The 17,922-nt window shown below is 41.6% G+C and overlaps 1 protein-coding gene across 5 annotated transcripts in view; it reads left to right on the forward strand.

The window, feature by feature from the left end:
• The window catches only part of slc37a3 (solute carrier family 37 member 3), a 36,074-nt gene that overhangs the window by 13,808 nt on the left and 4,344 nt on the right, over window positions 1-17,922 (forward strand). For 3 of the 5 annotated variants that reach the window (XR_011978991.1, XR_011978989.1, XR_011978992.1), the window contains exons 3-15: window positions 1,614-1,719; window positions 2,731-2,823; window positions 3,671-3,754; window positions 3,883-4,028; window positions 4,752-4,848; window positions 5,097-5,181; window positions 6,470-6,678; window positions 6,906-7,047; window positions 7,554-7,655; window positions 7,784-7,831; window positions 8,502-8,653; window positions 9,026-9,091; window positions 10,108-10,234. Coding sequence is in view for 1 of the 5 variants with exons in the window: in XM_072673227.1 (XP_072529328.1) it covers window positions 1,614-1,719; window positions 2,731-2,823; window positions 3,671-3,754; window positions 3,883-4,028; window positions 4,752-4,848; window positions 5,097-5,181; window positions 6,470-6,678; window positions 6,906-7,047; window positions 7,554-7,655; window positions 7,784-7,831; window positions 8,502-8,653; window positions 9,026-9,091; window positions 10,108-10,200 (1,423 nt within the window). In the remaining 4 variants the exon portion in view is untranslated. Of the gene's footprint in view, window positions 1-1,613; window positions 1,720-2,730; window positions 2,824-3,670; window positions 3,755-3,882; window positions 4,029-4,751; window positions 4,849-5,096; window positions 5,182-6,469; window positions 6,679-6,905; window positions 7,048-7,553; window positions 7,656-7,783; window positions 7,832-8,501; window positions 8,654-9,025; window positions 9,092-10,107; window positions 13,689-17,665; window positions 17,701-17,922 lie in introns of those variants that run through there. The other 2 variants (XR_011978990.1, XM_072673227.1) reach the window with 2 other exon arrangements.

The raw sequence follows: 17,922 nt of genomic DNA on the forward strand, positions 1-17,922 counted from the left end.
TGGTAGAGCTGAGAGCAAATGGGGGACCAGCTCTATAATAATGTCAATGGGTTTAGAATGAGATGTCATAAAAGCTCCTGTAGGTGTCCCAATACTTTTGCCCCTGTAGTGTACAATGTAAGGAGCCTTCACACTCATATTTCTCTGTTAAAAGCATGGTTCTTTTCTGGTATCCCTCAAAGAACTATATTTTTTAAAGAGTCTAGCAGTTCTGTAGACTCATCATCTCCTCTAGCAGGCCCGGTCTGTTAGGCTTTGCACTCTGAGGAACTTGCCATTTGAAACTTCATAACCATGCAGTTAGTCACGTGTTGTCCCTGGTTTGGGGACATGTTATCTTACTTCCTCCTCATAGTTAAAAACACCAAACTGCCCAAAGGCGAACCATGTGCTGGTCAGAGTGCTGATCCAAATATGAGTATGAGTATTTGCTGATGTTTTTTTTTTATTTTAAGCCATCTTATTGTGTAGTTATTCATCTTAGGATTTATTATTCAGTAACTTCTATAGCTGCAACTGTCTGAGATTTTTAAGGTATGGTAATGGTCTCAGAAAATATCACAGGTTAACAGTATCACAGTGTACGTTATATAGGGCTGAGCGGTATGGTATTGTGAAAAGTTTTGTTATTGTGATTCACAGTATGCTTCCTTAAGCATATGAAGGATATCGTCAGTGCATAAAGATCACTGATAGACTGCACGTTTTATAACAAACAGAATAATTTCTAGGGTCCTAGCATTGTATATTAGTCCTGATACTCCTGATACAAAATCAGCTGGATTGGGTATTGAATAATTAGTCTGGTCCAAAGGACCGATCCTCGATTCACGGAACCCGATTCTCGCACCGCCAGTATTCTAGGCTTCATAACCCAGGATCAGAGTATCCTACAGACATCATACACACATCATAGTAAACAGCAGGACCCCCCCCACACACACACACAATCTAACCAGCAGCCTGTCATCAGCTATCAGCGAGTAATCCAGCTTATCTTCCATGTAAGGAGAATCGAGAAGGGAGGGGCTGCTCGCTCCTCTTTAGTCTCATAGACCTCAAATTACAGAATAAAAGCCCAGACAGCACCAAAAAACAGAAATTGGGTTCATTAATATCTGTGTTAATTTGTTTTACAAAGTTAGTAAAGTAATGATTATGTCAATCCTGATGCCTTAAGTCTCTCCCAGATGGTGAGGTATAAGGTTTATTAATTCAACAGTGGTATCGGATCAGTATCGGATCAGTGTATCGGCCGATGCGCAAAGTTCATGTATCGGACTCGGTCGTCTGGAACATCCCAGTCTGCTTCTTGTCTCAGATTGTCTCAGATTCTTAACACATCACCCTCCAGAACTGACTGTTCACTTGCTGCCTAATATGTAGATCCCAATCCTAAATAGATGCCACTGTAGATGAAGGTAATCAATGGTTTTCACTTCACCTGTCAGTGGTACTAATGTTATGGCTGGTCGTGAATGTGATATTGTGCTGAACTCCATTGTGAAAGGAAGGCCTTGTAATAATTTGGTGAGTTCAACAATGTCTGCGTTTGTTCTAACCCACCCTGTTCTCTGTTGTGCTTCCCTGTGGGCTGCTGTGCCCTCACACAGCTATGTGTTGCTGCATGCCTCGCGTAAGACTTTCAGTAATGTGAAAGTAAGCATCTCCGCACAGTGGACTCCTTCAACGCAGAACACCAGCTTTTTCCCTGGAGAGGTATGCACACACACAGCCTCTCTTTGTCTGGGCAGAGAGCTCAGACCAAACCTCATTTTTCCATTTATTAGATATAAAAATAAACATTTTTAGCATCTAAGACCAAACCTTCGAGAACCTTTTAGGGAGTACGACACATATAGCCATCTTACATTAATGACAGTTAGCAGACGCTCAGAAAATATCTTAAACTAGTGTGAATCCAAAAATACCTAAGCTTCAGTTTGCATACCTAGATGCACTATGTGTCCAAATATTTGCGGACATCCATTTTAACTACTTTAAGTGGCACCTGTGGCTAACATAGACATGCAAATGCACACACAGCTTGTCTAGTCCTTGTAGAGAAGTACTGCCAGTGGAATAGGACTCTGTGGAGCTTTTGGCTCCATGCCTAATGCTAGGTGTGGGCTAGAGGGTTATAAAGCCCCCCAGTATTGATACTACTACGTGCAGAAGTCAGTATGGAGACCACAATACTCCACATACTCCACACTCTGTACACTAAGCACTCTTGGAAGAGGAGGGTCTTCAGTCTGCGTTTGAAGACCCACTTGTTCCGACACCCAGGGGAAGTTCGTTCCACCACTTTGGTGCAGGACAGAAAAATGTTTGGACACTCGTCTTCAGTGGATCTTAAAGGATGGCGGGTCGAGTCGAGCCGTACTTGAAGCTGGAAGGGCTCTTGGTGCGGATCGGCTTTTGACCATCGCCATCAAGCACAGAGGGGCTGCTGTTCCAGTCTTGGCTTTGTAGGCCAGCGTCCGGGGTCTGAATCTGATGACCTGGGCAGCAGCTACAGGAAGCTACAGTGAAGAGAATGTGTAGGGCACAGTGCCTCCAGGACCGGCGCTAGGCAAACTGAACTTCACAGTACTAGACTAGTTCATTCTTTACATGGCTTTTATTATTATTGTTGTAATTATTGAAATAAGCAGCTGAAATGAGTGAAAGCTCTGTGATTGTGTGACAGTGTTGTGTTTATGTCTTGGTCTCTTTGGATTGTGACAGACATGGGAAGAGAACAAACTGTTCGCAGACAGCGAGGAGGCCACACTGTTCCTGGGTGCCCTGGACACCATCTTTCTCTTCTCGTACGCTGTGGTGAGTCACAATGAAGGAGGAAGACACTGAGGGTTGATTTGTTGAGTTATAGTAGTTAGCAGTCCAAAGCCTGTACATTACACATGAATGTTTGGGCAGCCCTGGTGGAATTACATGTTTTGTTGATTTTCTAGGTGTACATACCTTTACTCAAGTGTACACATTGTTTTGGTGCTTGAAACTATTGGGTTTATCCATTGTCAGGGAGTCTCTGCTTCACAAAGGCAGTGAATGTATGAATAAATAGTGGATGAACAGCAAGGGGCAGAAGACGGGTTTCTGAGTGTCTATTGGTCAGTGTCACACAAACCTATTGACCAACACCCGAATCCATCAGTTAGACGAGGTGGGAGTATCTCGACTCGTCTTCGCAGCTTTACTCCTGGATGTGAGTCACATACGATCTTGCAAGGAGATGCAGTGGAAAGGATGGGCTCTACAGATTCAGGAAATTATTGCAAAGATATTAATAGAAACGTTGGGTCATTGGAAAGTGGTGATACGGACATGACCTTAATGATTTTTGCTGATCATTGTGTTTACTTGGCACTGAGGGCCTGTTAATGTGAAGCAGCCGGTATGCCAGCTTTAAAAACAGTGGGTTTATTATATATATCAGATTGTTATTTTAATAATAATTTTTTTAATAGTTATTATTATTATTATTATATGAATTGAATGGATTTCACAGTATGCTTATTAAAGTATATTGTGTATCACGCTAACCAAATGTATCACGATAGGCTAAAATATTGTCATATTGCCCAGCTCTGCTATGCAAAAAAGTGCTGTTTAGTGTCAAAACAAATATATATTGTCCTGCCCCCCCCCCCCCCCTTCTTACCAGGGCTTGTACATCAGTGGGGTGATAGGAGACCGCCTGGACCTTCGTTACGTCCTCTCCACCGGGCTGTGTGGTTCAGCTATTGTGGTACGTTAAAGATGCTTTCAGCTTTCAGCCGACTGTAATACAATACTAGCTCATAAAACCATACACAAGCTTTCAGAAATTCAATTATGGCAAATCCCTGTTTTACCAGTCTGTCTGTTTCTTTGCAGGAGTTTCTGTTTGGTACTCTGACAGAGTGGCTGCAGTTCTATAATGTGTATTTCTACTGCAGCCTGTGGGTGCTGAATGGCCTGTTACAGTCCGCAGTGTGGCCGTGCGTGGTGGCTGTCATGGGCAACTGGTTTGGTAAATCTGGGTGCGTATTGTTGGGTGGTTATTTAATGTGTTCATTGATGGGTTTACAGGTTCTGACGCTTTGGGATATGGTTGTAATGATGATGAAAATGCTACTGACTGATCATAAAATGTGTCTGTTTTTAGTTTTCTTCATGGTTTAAACCCTGTAGCTGATTCTGTACCCTGTGTAAATCATTCTGGATAAACAGACCAATAGAAATGCTCTAAATTACTTAGAATGACCTCTTATTTTACATTGACTTCCACAGAGTTCCTGTAAAGTCACCGTTTTGGAATTACAGTTTTTCATTGGACAGTGGCGATATGGATATGACCTTGATAACTTTTGCTGACTTCTGTATTGCCCATTGTGTTTTCTTTGCACTGAGAGCCTGTTAATGTGAACCAGCTGTTCTTGTCAGCTTTAATTAATTAATTTTTTTATGTTTTATCTATTTGGGATATTTCAAAAAAAAAAAAAAAAAAAAAAAATTATGATGTTTTATTATTATTATATCAGATTATTATATTTTATTATTATTATTAGTAGTATATTATTATATCAGATTAAACTGTCTTTAAATGACAAGAATATAATTTATCCAAATTATTAATAACATCATTTAATTATTTATTTGTTGTTTATCATCCAAAAAAGTAGTTATTCTCTGATTGGCCCATTATGTAACCACATTTGTGTAATTTGTGTTTGTGTAATTAAGATTTGTGTGCTTTTTATTAGCCGAGGTTTCGTGTTTGGGTTGTGGAGTGCCTGTGCGTCAGTGGGGAACATACTGGGAGCATTCCTGGCCTCCAGTGTCCTCAAGCATGGCTATGAGGTGAGTAAGACTGGAATTACTTTTTGACATTCAACAGTCTGTCTAGTCCATCTGTCCTGCCTTTCCTCATATGGTGATCTTTAGTAAATGCTGTTAACCTTCAGAGCATTTCTATCCAGAATCTTCTCCCGTCTAACCCTGTTTTCTACAGCTCACAAGGAGCCTTCTGTCACAGGAAACCACTTGGGCCAAAGAAACATGAAGATAAGTTTCATGCAGGAAATTGATGCGTGTGTGTGTGTTTTCAGTATGCTTTCCTGGTGACGTCAGTGGTGCAGTTTGCAGGTGGAGTAGTTGTGTTTTTCGGCCTGCTCACCTCTCCAAAGGAAGTGGGTGAGTAGCAGAAGGCGGTTGCACCTTTTTCACTTTCTGTCCATATACTTTTAGGACGTTTTTTTACATTTGCTTTTATTTCCGGACCCGGCAGTGCTTGCTCTAAGAGTGAGAAAGCTGATTTCAAGCACGGGAGTGTCCGATATCGGGTCCTCCTCAAATCAGTGGTCTGGGGTCTGTGGCAGGTGCTGTGTGTGTGGTCGGGGGGTTTGCTTGATTGGTTTGTTTTGTCATATGCCTGTCATGTGACTTAGCATCTGCATGAATGCAAACCTTCTCCTATAAGAGAACGGCTGCATGTTTGCAGGTGTTCCTGCACGGTGAAGTGGCATGACTCCAGAAAGCATTCCAACTGACTTTAGGGATGTCCCGATACCAGACATTTGCAGTCAGTACCAATGCTACTAAAACTCTACGACACCTCAATAAAAAAATAAACCCTTTAAATAAACATACGTAGACATTTGTTACTAATGCCATGACATGTTGTCTTTTTTTGTTATCTTTATGGTGGCATAGCATTTCTACTGCAGTGCCCAGCCCCCTGAAATATGGAAAAAAAAGGCACACAGCCTGGATGTAATAAATAACAAGGCAAAATATTAATAAAATAGAATATTAATAGCTCTGTGTTGTGAAACTCACTCAACCTGTTATAGCACAGCAGGTCAACAGTGGTACCCAGCCTGGACAATCAGGTAAACGTGTTGATTAGAACAAGAAGAGTACTGACCTGGTTCCTAGAACCAAGGTTTTGAGAAGGGTCTCTCTGCAGAGCTGCAGTACCACACTCTCAGCCCAGCACCCTCAGCTCCTCCACACTGTTAGCTCCGCACTGTCAGCTCCTTAGTTTGCTATTTTTCCAGTTTATATATATATACACATTTAAAATAGCATAGCTAGTATATTTACAAGGGTGGCAAACTATTATGTTTACTACTATACTACTATATAACGATTATTCCTATATTTATATATATATATATATATACTCCCTTCACTTTACGGTCATTCACTAGCTGCAAATTAGGAGTTAAATTAACTTCAATTGGCAAATATGAGACTGCAAATAAGAAGCCAAATGAATCAGGAGTGTGAACAAACATCAGCATTGTACCACTTCCTTTACTAAAGAACCTTTGAAGAACCTTCTTCTAAGAGTGCTTAGGTGCAAAACACCAGTAGAATAGGCCAGGAAGCTGGTACACCTGAAATTATCTTTGGTACCATAGAAAACAAGTACCGTGAGGTTTGTGATTTTGTGTGTTTGATCTCTTCTTGCTCTCAGGTCTGTGTGACAGCTCTGCAACAGGTCTGATGTCAGTGGAAAGGGACGCAGACAGCCATCAGCCACTCATGAGTGATGATGAGGAGGTTGATGAGGATGTAGTTTGTGATGGAGGATACTATTCCATACAACAGCAAGATGAAGAACCTGTGTCCCAAAGCCAAGCCATCGGCTTCTGCCAAGCCTTCTGCCTGCCCGGAGTCCTTCCTGTGAGTGTCCATTTAGGGAGGTCTGGAATGGATCCTCACACCACAGTGCATGGCAACCTCGAGAGGAGTTTGTCGTGGTTGATGTTTATGACTGTTTATGACCCCCCACCCCCACAGTCCATATTTTCTACTGGAATACTATGTGTGGACTGGTTTGAGAAGGACTGGTGTAGAACGGTTTTCTAGCTGTTGTTGATGGTGGTGGTTCTCTTATTCTTGCCTTCCAGTACTCTCTTGCCTACGCTTGTCTGAAGCTGGTGAACTACTCCTTCTTCTTTTGGCTGCCGTTCTATCTGAGCAACAACTTTGGCTGGAAGGAGGCTCAGGCAGACCGTCTGTCAGTGTGGTACGATGTGGGAGGAATCATTGGTGAGTGGAGCCTTGAATGCCCTGTTTCATACACTTTATAGACAAAAGTATTGGGACACATTCAGTCCCATTGCCACAGGTGTATAAAATCAAGCCCCTAGCCCTGCAGTCTGCCTTTCTTACACACGTCAGTGAAAGAATGGGAGGTTCTAAAGAGCTAACCTGAACTCCAGCGTGGTTCTGTATGTAATAGGAGACACCGCTGCACCAAAAACAACAAGCCAGCTGGTGAAATTTAGACCTTCCCTCCTAGATCTTCCTCCATCAGCTGTGAGTGGTATTATTATTGAACAGTGGAAGCATTTAGGAGGAACAGCTCACAGAGAGCAGCTCAGACCAGGTAAAGTTACAGAGCGGGGTCAGGGCTGAGTGCTGAGCTCAGAGCATAGTGCAGAAAAGTCTCCAAGGTCATAAAAAGCTCCTGTAATGCCGTGTGAAATCTTATCTGTCTGAAAATCTGCAAGTTTTAGAATCTCTCTCTTTCTCTCTTTCTCTCTTTCTCTCAGGGGGAACAGTGCAGGGCCTGATCTCTGATTTCCTTGGTAAAAGAGCTCCTGTGCTTTCTGTCAGTTTGCTCCTGGCTATGGGATCGTTAGTGGGATACAGCCGTAAGTCTGAGCTGCACTATGCGGAATCATAGTCCTCAAAGACCTGCATATTCATACTGCTGTGTCCTTTACTACAGATACTACTGTAATACGCCTAATACTTTTACCCTACTCCTTTCCTTCCTTAGATTCTCCAAATGACCAAGTGATAAATGGAGTGCTTTTAGCAACTACAGGTGAGAAACAACTATAGCCTTCAATAAACTGGTCTTCTGTTGGCTGTAAGCTATACTATATAGGACTCAAGGGGTGGATATATCAGGCAGTAAGTGAACAGGCAGTTCTTGAAGGTGATGATGGTGTGGAAAACAGGAAAAGTGTACTATTATAATAATCTGAGCCACTTTGACAAGAACCAGACTGTGATGTTCTAGACGACTGGGTCATCAGACAGGTCTTGCTGAGAGTTTTCCTGGTATGCAGTGGTCAGTACCCATCAAAAGTGGTCCAGGAAAGACAATCAGTGCACCGGTGACAGGGTCCTGGACACCTAAGGCTCATTGATGTAATTCATGGAGGCTCCACTTAAAGGATCTGCTGCTGTTAGTCTTGGTTCCAGATACCACCGCAGGACACCTTCAGAGGTCTTGTGGAGTCCATGTCTACAATGGTCAGATCTGCTGTGGCAGTACGAAGGGGACCTACTCAGTAGTTTGAACTAAAAATTTGAACTAAATGGAGCCTAACCTAAATACATACTGCAGAAGTGGTATCAAAGTGCTCCATCCACCAGAACTTCCTATATTAGTGAAGTTCCTTATGTGTTTTAATATAAATTCAATTATTTTAAAGCAGTATGTGTTCCCCTTTCTAAACTATTAATCATATATTTTTTTCCCTCATCAGGTTTCCTTATTGGTGGCCCCTCTAACATGATCAGCTCAGCAATCTCCGCAGATCTGGGCAGACAAGACGCTCTGCAGGGCAGCCAGGAGGCCTTGGCCACTGTTACGGGGATAGTGGACGGAACTGGCAGCATTGGGGCTGCTGGGGGACAGGTACAATTTTGCTGCAGTATAAAACGTGTAGTTATAAACAGGGTAGATTTGTGGATTATAGCAGAGGTTTATGTTCATTTCCCAAAGTAAATTTAGAAATGCTAAGTAAACTTACTTACATTTACTAAACATACGTAGTAACTCTCAAATGGCTGCAGAAGTCCACAGCGGGCCATTTTAGTGATAGGAGGACAAGTGCCAAGTGTTTCAGCCAAAGCTTTGTTTTTCACCGGTATTCGTATGTCCAGACCCCAATGTCCACCACCATCTGACACTGGTGGACCATGATAATAAGTGAGGTCCAGCTGTTTCTAGCAGAGCTAGTAGACAAAAACAAGGACAGTGGTGTCATTGTTTTTTTCTGTCCTGTAGTACCTGGTGTCACTCATCGAGAGCAAACTAGGATGGATGTGGGTCTTCTACTTCTTCATACTCATGGTAAGGTTCCTTGTGTAGTTCCTTGTGTACTACCATGTGTAGTAACTCTGTTTGCCTTTTAAGATGGGAACACTATTATGATTAGTAATATTGCTGGCAATTTTGTCTGTGTACCATTTCCAATCTCTGCTTTTAGGAGTTATTAAAGGTTCAATTAATTCAATATAATTGAATTCAATTCAGCTTTATAGTCATTATACTAATGCAGGGTTAGGCTAAGTCTCTGGTGCAGAATAGGTAGAACAGAATGCAGTAGTACAAGGACAATAGACAAATATCATGCACAACTCAATTTTCCTTTTTTTTTTTTTTTTTTTGTAGAGAGCTTAATGTAGTCATACAATTTTCCAAACAGACTATATCAGAATCATCACATACACTATATGTCTAAATGTATGTGGACACCCCTTCTAATGAATGCATTCAGCTGCTTAAAGTTGCATCCATTGCCCATACATGTGCAAAAGCCCACACACAGCTTGTCCAGTCCCTCTAGAGAGCTACTGACAATAGAATAGGACACTCTGGAGCAGATAAACATGAACCTACATAACCTCCACCTCCCAGCATTGAACTGTGGCGCAGTGGAAGAATGGTGTTCTCTGGAATGATGGATGGTGGAGCTCCATCTAGTACTTTTGGGAAGAGTTTGGGAGTTTGGGATGATGAGGTGGTGATCATCATCCAACATTCTAACCTCCTAACTAACGCTCTTGTCGCTTAATGCAATCAAATCCTCAGAGCAATGCTCCTCCAAAATCTAGTAGAAGTCTTCTGTCCTGGACAGATATGGATACATTGTTTTACTCCTTTATCTTATTTTATCTTGATCTTTATTCCTGTTCGATATATTTTATTAATCTATTCAGTTTAGTTTATTTATGTTGTTTATTTATTTGTTTATATATATATAATATGAAAGAATTAATGTACAAATAATATATATACATTTATCAACAAATAAAGTAGGATATGTGCCCTCTAATGTCTATTTTGTGTTTCTTTTTTCTCCACAGACCGGGTTCAGCATTGTGTTCATCATTCCCCTTATTATCAGTGAAGTACGCACCATGTGCAGAGACAGACAAGCAAGGACGCACCAGCTTTGAGACCTTTTATTATTTAATTTTTTGTTTTATTGGGGTTAGTATGAAGACGGTGTCTCAGTCTCAGACAGACTCAGACAGTTTTAGCCTGTTCTCTGGTTGTTTTTTGAAGATTTCAGTGACAAGGTTGGTCGTAAATGCTTAGTGCTTGATTCCAGGGGGAATTCATTTATGTTGGTCATCTGTGGCTTGATAAACTGGGAGTGACGGGCAGCTTGACCAGCCTGCATAGCTGAGCATGTTTTTCTTTTTTTCACAAGATTAGAAGAACTGCGCTCAGTGTAGCTCAGGACTGATGCCTGTGTGAGATTTATGAGAAAGGATAATTTAGGTGGTTATGTCATATCGTCACTGTCGCACAGAATCCTCACAAGAATCTCCAAAATATAAACTTTACAGAAGAAGGAAAAAAAAACTTGCTTAACCTTCAGTGGATGTCAATGTTCGTAGATTCTACTTTTGGAGCATTTCTGTTGATCCGTTCATCATGAAATTCCACAAAGGCACACTGTAAAGAACAGCTGCCAGATTCAACAGCCATCGTGAAGATACACGATGGAAAGTGTGAAAGTGATGATATGATGAACGGCAGCCATAGTGCTGAAGCCCTTTCACAGCACAGACTGAGACTGAGACTGTGTAAATCCAACTACTGGTGGCTTCTGTTAACTGTTTCATCCATCTTAAGCTACATTGATGGTTTGCAATCGCCATGCCTGATGTGCCAAAAGAGAAGGTCAGGTTTTTTGATTTGGCTGTAAAATCTTACAATCTAATCTTGAAGAACTGAAATTTAATTCAGTGCCTTATTTTAGGCCCACATTTGAATTCTGAAGACATTTCAGCATCGTTGACCTTTGTAGGTCTTGTTGGTACTTCTCCAAAAAATGAGAGGAACCAGCCAACATTTTCCCCAGTTCAGTTAATCGAAGCAACTCTAAGCAACCTTTTTCCGAATGCATGTCGAGGTAAATAAGAGGGGGAACTGTATAATGTCTATGCTTTTAATTTTTGATATTTATAATTTTTTATTTGATCTTTTTTAGTGATGATTTAATTTTTCTGGCTGCTGTGAGGGTGCAGAACCCTCGTGCTGTAGTTGTGGTCTGTAGGTTGTGATGAGGAAGGAATCAAATCACCAAATCACTCAGACATTCCACATCTTCAGTCTTTTGGGTCTTTGGATGAATAGGAACTAGGAACTGGAACTTTCAGTGGTGCTTTTTGGAGGGATTTTAAGTTTAATAGTGTTAGTTTTAGTTTTTTTAAGCATTGAGGTGTATATACTATATAGTAGTATGTAGTATATACACTATAAAACATTTATTGTGAATGATTTGTTTATATCGCCTTAAATTAAGTGGATTTATTGGAACAACAACAACGAAACATATGTTCTGTATGGTGTACTAGTGTAATCTAGGTGTTACACAGAGTTACATCTGTATTATAACTGTACAGCGTCAGGGTTTTTAAAGGGTGGAACATACAGTGATCAATAGACATATACTATACTGTGTAAAAGTCAGAGACTACCCTTGGTTTATTCGATTTCCAGCCGAATGTCAGTTGTTTATTTTTCAGCATCAGGAAAAATAAGTCAGACTCAGTCAGAGGCTGGTTTCACACACTCTGTGGAATAAGCCGTGAAACACTGTGAAACCACCTGTCTGATACTCTGTAGATCCCCCTTGCACAGCCAGAACAGCTCTGACCCATCAAAGCATGGACTCCACAAGTCCTCTGAAGGCGTCCTGCTGTGGTATCTGTGGCACCAAGGCTAGCAGATAGATCCTTTAATAAGTCCAGTAAGTTGTGAGGTGGGCGGCGCCTCAATGTGCATCAGTGAGCCCTAGGTGCCCATGACCCTGTCGCCGCTTCATCAGAACTTTTTGTAGGCACTGCATACCAGGAACAGCCTGGAAGATCTGATGCCTGATGTTTTGGAGATGTTCTCCTCAGAAATTGAAAGGCCTTTTTAGGCTGGAAACCAAATGGAGCACCAAGTGGAGAGGTCTCTGGCTTTAGCACTGTGCTGTGTACAGCCTTTTAAAGTTCACACTCGTAACGGTAAACTCTAATGTATATGTGTATATGATGATCTGCTCCGAACACTTTATAACTCGTGACACAACGTTCTGGTGAATCACACCGAGACGGACACTCTGGCTTTTTAAATTTGCTCGCTTGTTTACATCTCAGGATCTGGAACTGTAGAGATCTTGGAAAGTTGAACGATGTCGGATTCGGGAGATGACCCGGAACCGACTCTTTAGCTTTTTAAAAAACTAGTACAAACTTAAGCCTCTTTTTTTTTTTTAATTTGCTGCGCATGCCTTTTAAACAAGTTCGTGCTCTTCAGTGAAAGCTGCAGGAAACACTACAGTAAGGCACTCATAAATACATAGTCTTATAATGGGAACAAGATCACAGTCTTATTTTGGTACGCTGTCTTATGCTGCGTTTACATGCCAGCAGGAAGATCCGACCTGCTACTTGTGGCGGCCAATGTGGCGTTCGTACCTTAAGCTCTGGGCCAGCGCAGTAGTCAGTTTGCTACGGATAGAAATGCACGTCGACTACAGGTTAAAATAATGTGCACCAGCAACCGTTAGCAGCAGCTGCACTGTTAGAAATAGAGAATCCTGTACCATCCGGTACTGAGTCGGGCAGGGTGGAGTCGTTCTCCACCATGGTGAAAGGTTGACTCCTGAACTGGGGTATCACTATGATCTTAGAATTTCCCACTAGAAATTATGACTTGAAGGGGTGTTCATATCGTCGCTGTCGCAGTGAAAACATGTATCTCCAAAGTGATAACTGCTCTTAATAGGAGCTTATTCCAGGTACGACTGGAATCGAGGCTCTAAAAAAGGGGAAGGCAAGCAAACCTGGATGAGCCAGTCTACTGAATGAGGCTAAAACCAGTGGAAAACACTCCTAGGACCGTTCCCTCGACTCGACTGTGCTCTCAGATATGAGGCTTTACCCTCTAAACAGGTGTGATTTGAGCCTCAGCTGGACGTTCCAGGTAATTTCGAGCATTTCTATTGGTCCGTTCCTACAGAATTAATTGCAGCAACATAATTTCAAGTCCGCTTGGCTTCAGCAATTCCGACGGCATGTGAACGCAGCATTAGATCTAATGGAAATGAACTTGATCACACGTTTAATGTTGAAATCAAGCTCAGGTCTTACCTTTAGTGAATGCTTTGACGAAGCAGCAGATTTGCTGCTCGGCCACACTTAGATATACTTGATTTTGAAGGAATGTTCTCTCCCGTTCTCTGTGGTGGTGGTTTTTGTTCTTGTTGTTTTGTTTTTTTTATGTGAAAATCCTTATTTTATGTGAATGTTTCACACGTGCACTTTAGGAAGATCGACTTCAACTTTTATCTCAACATTAAGATTATGTTTCATTTGCAAAGACAAGTGATTTCTAAGTGATTTTCTACTTATTAAATTGGATCTATCTGTTCTATTCACACCAAGCCTTGACCGTGGCTTCTTTTTTTTGCATTAGAGGGTATGCAGGTGACGTAGCAGGTGGCGGGAGTCACTGCGGCCATGCTCACTGACTGGCAGTAAGGCCGACTGACTGGCAATGTTAGCATTCAGCATGCGGGAAAGGGGGAAAGCAAGCAAACCTGGATGAGCCAGTCTACTGAATGAGGCTAGAAACAGTGGAAAACACTCCTAAGGCCGTTCCCTCGACTCGACTGCGCTCTCAGATATGAGGCTTTATCCTCTAAACAGGTGTGATTTGAGCCTCAGTTAGCTGGACAGTCCTGGCTACACATCGATATCCATGGACCGTTGGTTCTTTGGTAATCTGGATGGGTCGCTGTGGAGTCCAGCTGTCTTTAACTCGAGCAGATAGTCGCTTGGTTCAGTCCTGGTTCGGCCATTTTCCCTAATAAACGCTGACACCCAGTCCGACTGAAGGGGGCGTGTTCCAGTTAAAAACCTGTGGGGTCAGTGTATACCCTCTATAGTTTCTTTGTGTAGTTTTGTGTCCCTCCAACCTTCAGAAGTAATCGGACACTTGCTCATTAGTTCAACTTGACCTCCACGGTTCCTGTTAACTGCCTTTTCTTTGCTTTGCCATCTTCTTATAGTCTTCTCCTTCTCCTGGGCCTCAGTTATGTTAATGTTCAGAACGCTCGGCAGCTGCTTAGAAGAGCCCATGGCTGCTGATTGTTGGATGGGGTTTGAGGAGGTCGAGTTTTTATAAAGCTTTGAAATCTGCACCACCACCTGGCCTTTCCTAAGGATGATTACGAACAAGCCGTAGGCCTAACAAGCTAATTAAGGTCTGAGATCTTGGGAAAAGGCTAAACGCTAGGGGTGCACAAACTTTCACACAGAGTAACAGACATTTTGCGGACATGGACGCACTGTTACTGTTATGTCCTTCACATGTCGACCACCAGGGGGAGCAACTGCGCTAAACTTTGAGCCTACTGAGTCAGCCTTCTGCAGTGACTGGGCATCTTCCTCTACATTCCTATAGGGACAAAAGTATTGGGACAGCTGCGTGTCCATTGTTTCTTCTGCAATCAAGGCTATTAAAAAAGTTCTCCTGCTTTTGTTGGAGTAACTGTCTCTACTGTCCAGGAAAGAAGTAAGCTTTCTACACAATTTTGGAGGAGCATTGCTGTGAGGATTTGATTGCATTCAAAAAACAAGAGCGTTAGTAAGGTCAGGATGTTGGATGATGATGATCACCACCCCATCTCTTCCCAAGCTCATTAACTCATCCTGAAAGTGTTGGATGGAGCACCAACCATCCATCATTTCAGAGAACACAGTTCTTCCACTGCTCCACAGCTCAATGCTGGGGGGCTTTATATATACCCCTCTAGCCCACGCCTGGCATTAGGCAGCATGGTGCCAAACATGATTATCTGCTCTAGAGAGTCCTGTTCTATTGGCAGTGCTTCAGTTTCTACAGGGAAACTAGACTAACAATGGGTGTAATGTGAAGTAGCTGAATGCATTTATTAGATGGGGTGTCCGCAAACTTTTTTTTTTTTTAAGACAGATAACCGAGTCACTCATCAAAACACATTTTCATTTATTATAATTTCATGGCAACAAAATTCACAACATTAGAAACGTTAGACAGTGCACCAAAAAAGAAAACTGCAAGGAAACAACTGGTGAAATTAAAAGGAGTAAAATTATTATTTTTTAAACATAACATTTTGTTCTCAGTAAAATCACAATCATTCTGCTTTCACATAATAAAACAAACAGAGCAAAATTATATTACACTATATTATGTATAAACATATTAGGCTACCTTTCACTCATGCATATAAGCCATTTTACAATACTAGGGTACGATACCTGGGCCAGGTAAGGCTGAGAAGCGAGGTGTTGGGACTCGAGCTCAGGCTGATTACAGTTAATTGTGCTTTACTTTCTCTGAAGAGAAAACCGTGAAAATAAACGTCTGTCAGCCAATGTTCTCTCTTTCCGAGCAGGACGTTTGGTTAAATACACCTGGATCTGGAATCCAACAGATCTGAGGTCTGGAGCGTGAACGTCCAGACCTTCTAATGCAGCTCTTCAACTCCCAACACAAATTCTAATGGCGACAACAACATTTATGATAGTGCAAAGCCAGTACGACACCAGTTAGTAAGATCAGAGACTAATTACATTTAGAAAAATCCAAAAATATATACATTATAATAAATTAAAAAAAGGTTTGTAAATGTTTTGAACACAATGAACTGGGGGTGGGGAATAGGGCAATATTTTATAGAAAATAATGAATTTGTTTATCGTGATATAAGTGAGCCTATCAAGCATGTCGCTGCTGCCCAATAAAAAAACATGTATCTCCATTTTTGTCCATTTTTCATTTTCACTTTGAGCCCTGTAGCTGCTTCTATACAACCTGTAAATTTTCCATGAATGGACCAATAGAAATGCTCCAAATCCTTTCAAATAACATCTTCCATTGTGTTTACGTCTTTGGAGATACGTGTTTTTCATTGGACAGCATCGATTATACAGATCCCTATGGATGGATTTGGTCTGCAAGTCAAAATATCGCGATAAATATCGTGTAAGTATCGTCAAATTGTCTTTAAACATCGCGATACAGCTTTTTTTTTTTTTACCATATCGCCCACCCCTACGATGGTGCAATGAAAATGCGAATATGCACAAATGCGCTGACACACACACACACACACACACACACACACAAAATAAATGATCCTGTTATCAAACCATTTGAAAAAAAGAAAGTGAGGTGATCTTTGTAAACCTGCAGTGTTTTACTAGTCATTTACTGGGAAGTGTGGTGCTTGGTGTCAAGATGGGAGATTCTGAACACCTGTTCTATGCAGTCTGTGAGGCTTCTAGTCCTGCCATTAACCCCTCCACGTCCAACTGAACTACATGTAGTAGTAAAAGGACAAATGCCACAGACTTTGTTCTGATTGGTCTGATTTACTGATCCAAAGCAGTGGTTCTCACCCCTGACCCTAGAGGAGCTCCTTAACAAGCCCGTCCTGAGTAGAAGGTGGTGTGTTTGAGCAGGAAAGCCCTACAGAGGGCAGCGCAGGGGGTTCTCCAGGACCAAGAGTTGAAACTGCCACATTGAAACATGATTTTTTTTTTGTGAAATTGAGGGCCATCTATCGTGGGTAGTTCTCTCGCATCCTCACGTCCACAGGTGTTTGGCCTTTTTGTCTTTTCTTCCAATCCTAAAGCCACCCCCAGTGTTTCGGGTACGGTTTCTATGAGGTAGATGAACCGGATGGCTATTCTTAAAAAAAAAAAAAAAAAAAGGTCTGAACTGAACTGCATCTGAACTGCTGTGGGATGCATCAACCGTCACCATCATGCTACTAACAGAAGTGTGTGTTTAACGAAAATGGGAGGGACTGAGCACCGCCTAAAGTGATTAGTGTGAGCTCCGGAAGCTGGTTAACTAGTGGCTCCGTCCCGTTTCCTGACAGCAGTCCGAACGGCTGTATCAGCTGACAGTGTGTGGAGCATCTCTTTGGTCAATCGATTCAGCTGCCTTTTAAAATACAATTTGTAGAAAATCAAACACAATTACACACACAACCTCGCATGACACAGAGCAGACACACTGCAAACAAACAGTCCAGCAATGGGGAAACAAACAGTATAGCAGAAGACCCGTCCCTGCGACCTCCAGCTGAGCAAGACCTATAGGCCTCTTATCAACAATCTCTGCTCAGCTAAATCCACTCTGTTAGAAAATGCTACATTCCCTTCATATAAAAAAGTGTCTTGATCAAAGCCAAAAAGAAAAGCTACTAGAAATGGATGAAAAAAAAAAAAAAAGCTACATAATTACAACATAAACAAATACAATACCTCATACAGCGTAACTAAGGTAGCACGGTTTATACGAAATATTGCTGTTAATAACAGATAATAATAGAACGGCTAAACGCCTTTTTCTCTTTTTTTTAAGCGACCAAGAAGGACGGAAAATTGGTGTGAGAAAAGGTAGGCCATAACGCTGGTCAAAGGAATGACAATAGTACTGTTCTGAGCTTCTTTAAGGGAGTTAACAAAACAAAACAAACTAAATTAAGCAAAACAAAAAAAAATTCTACAGAACAGAAAACAATCAACAGAAAAAGCCACAAAAAAGAAACTAAAATTAAGCAAAACTAAAAAATAAAAATGTAGTAAAAAACAAAACAAAAAACAAAACAAAAATTAAGC

This window comes from Salminus brasiliensis, chromosome 2, assembly GCF_030463535.1.
Source record: "Salminus brasiliensis chromosome 2, fSalBra1.hap2, whole genome shotgun sequence".
In the NCBI taxonomy this organism is placed as follows: Eukaryota; Metazoa; Chordata; class Actinopteri; order Characiformes; family Bryconidae; genus Salminus; species Salminus brasiliensis.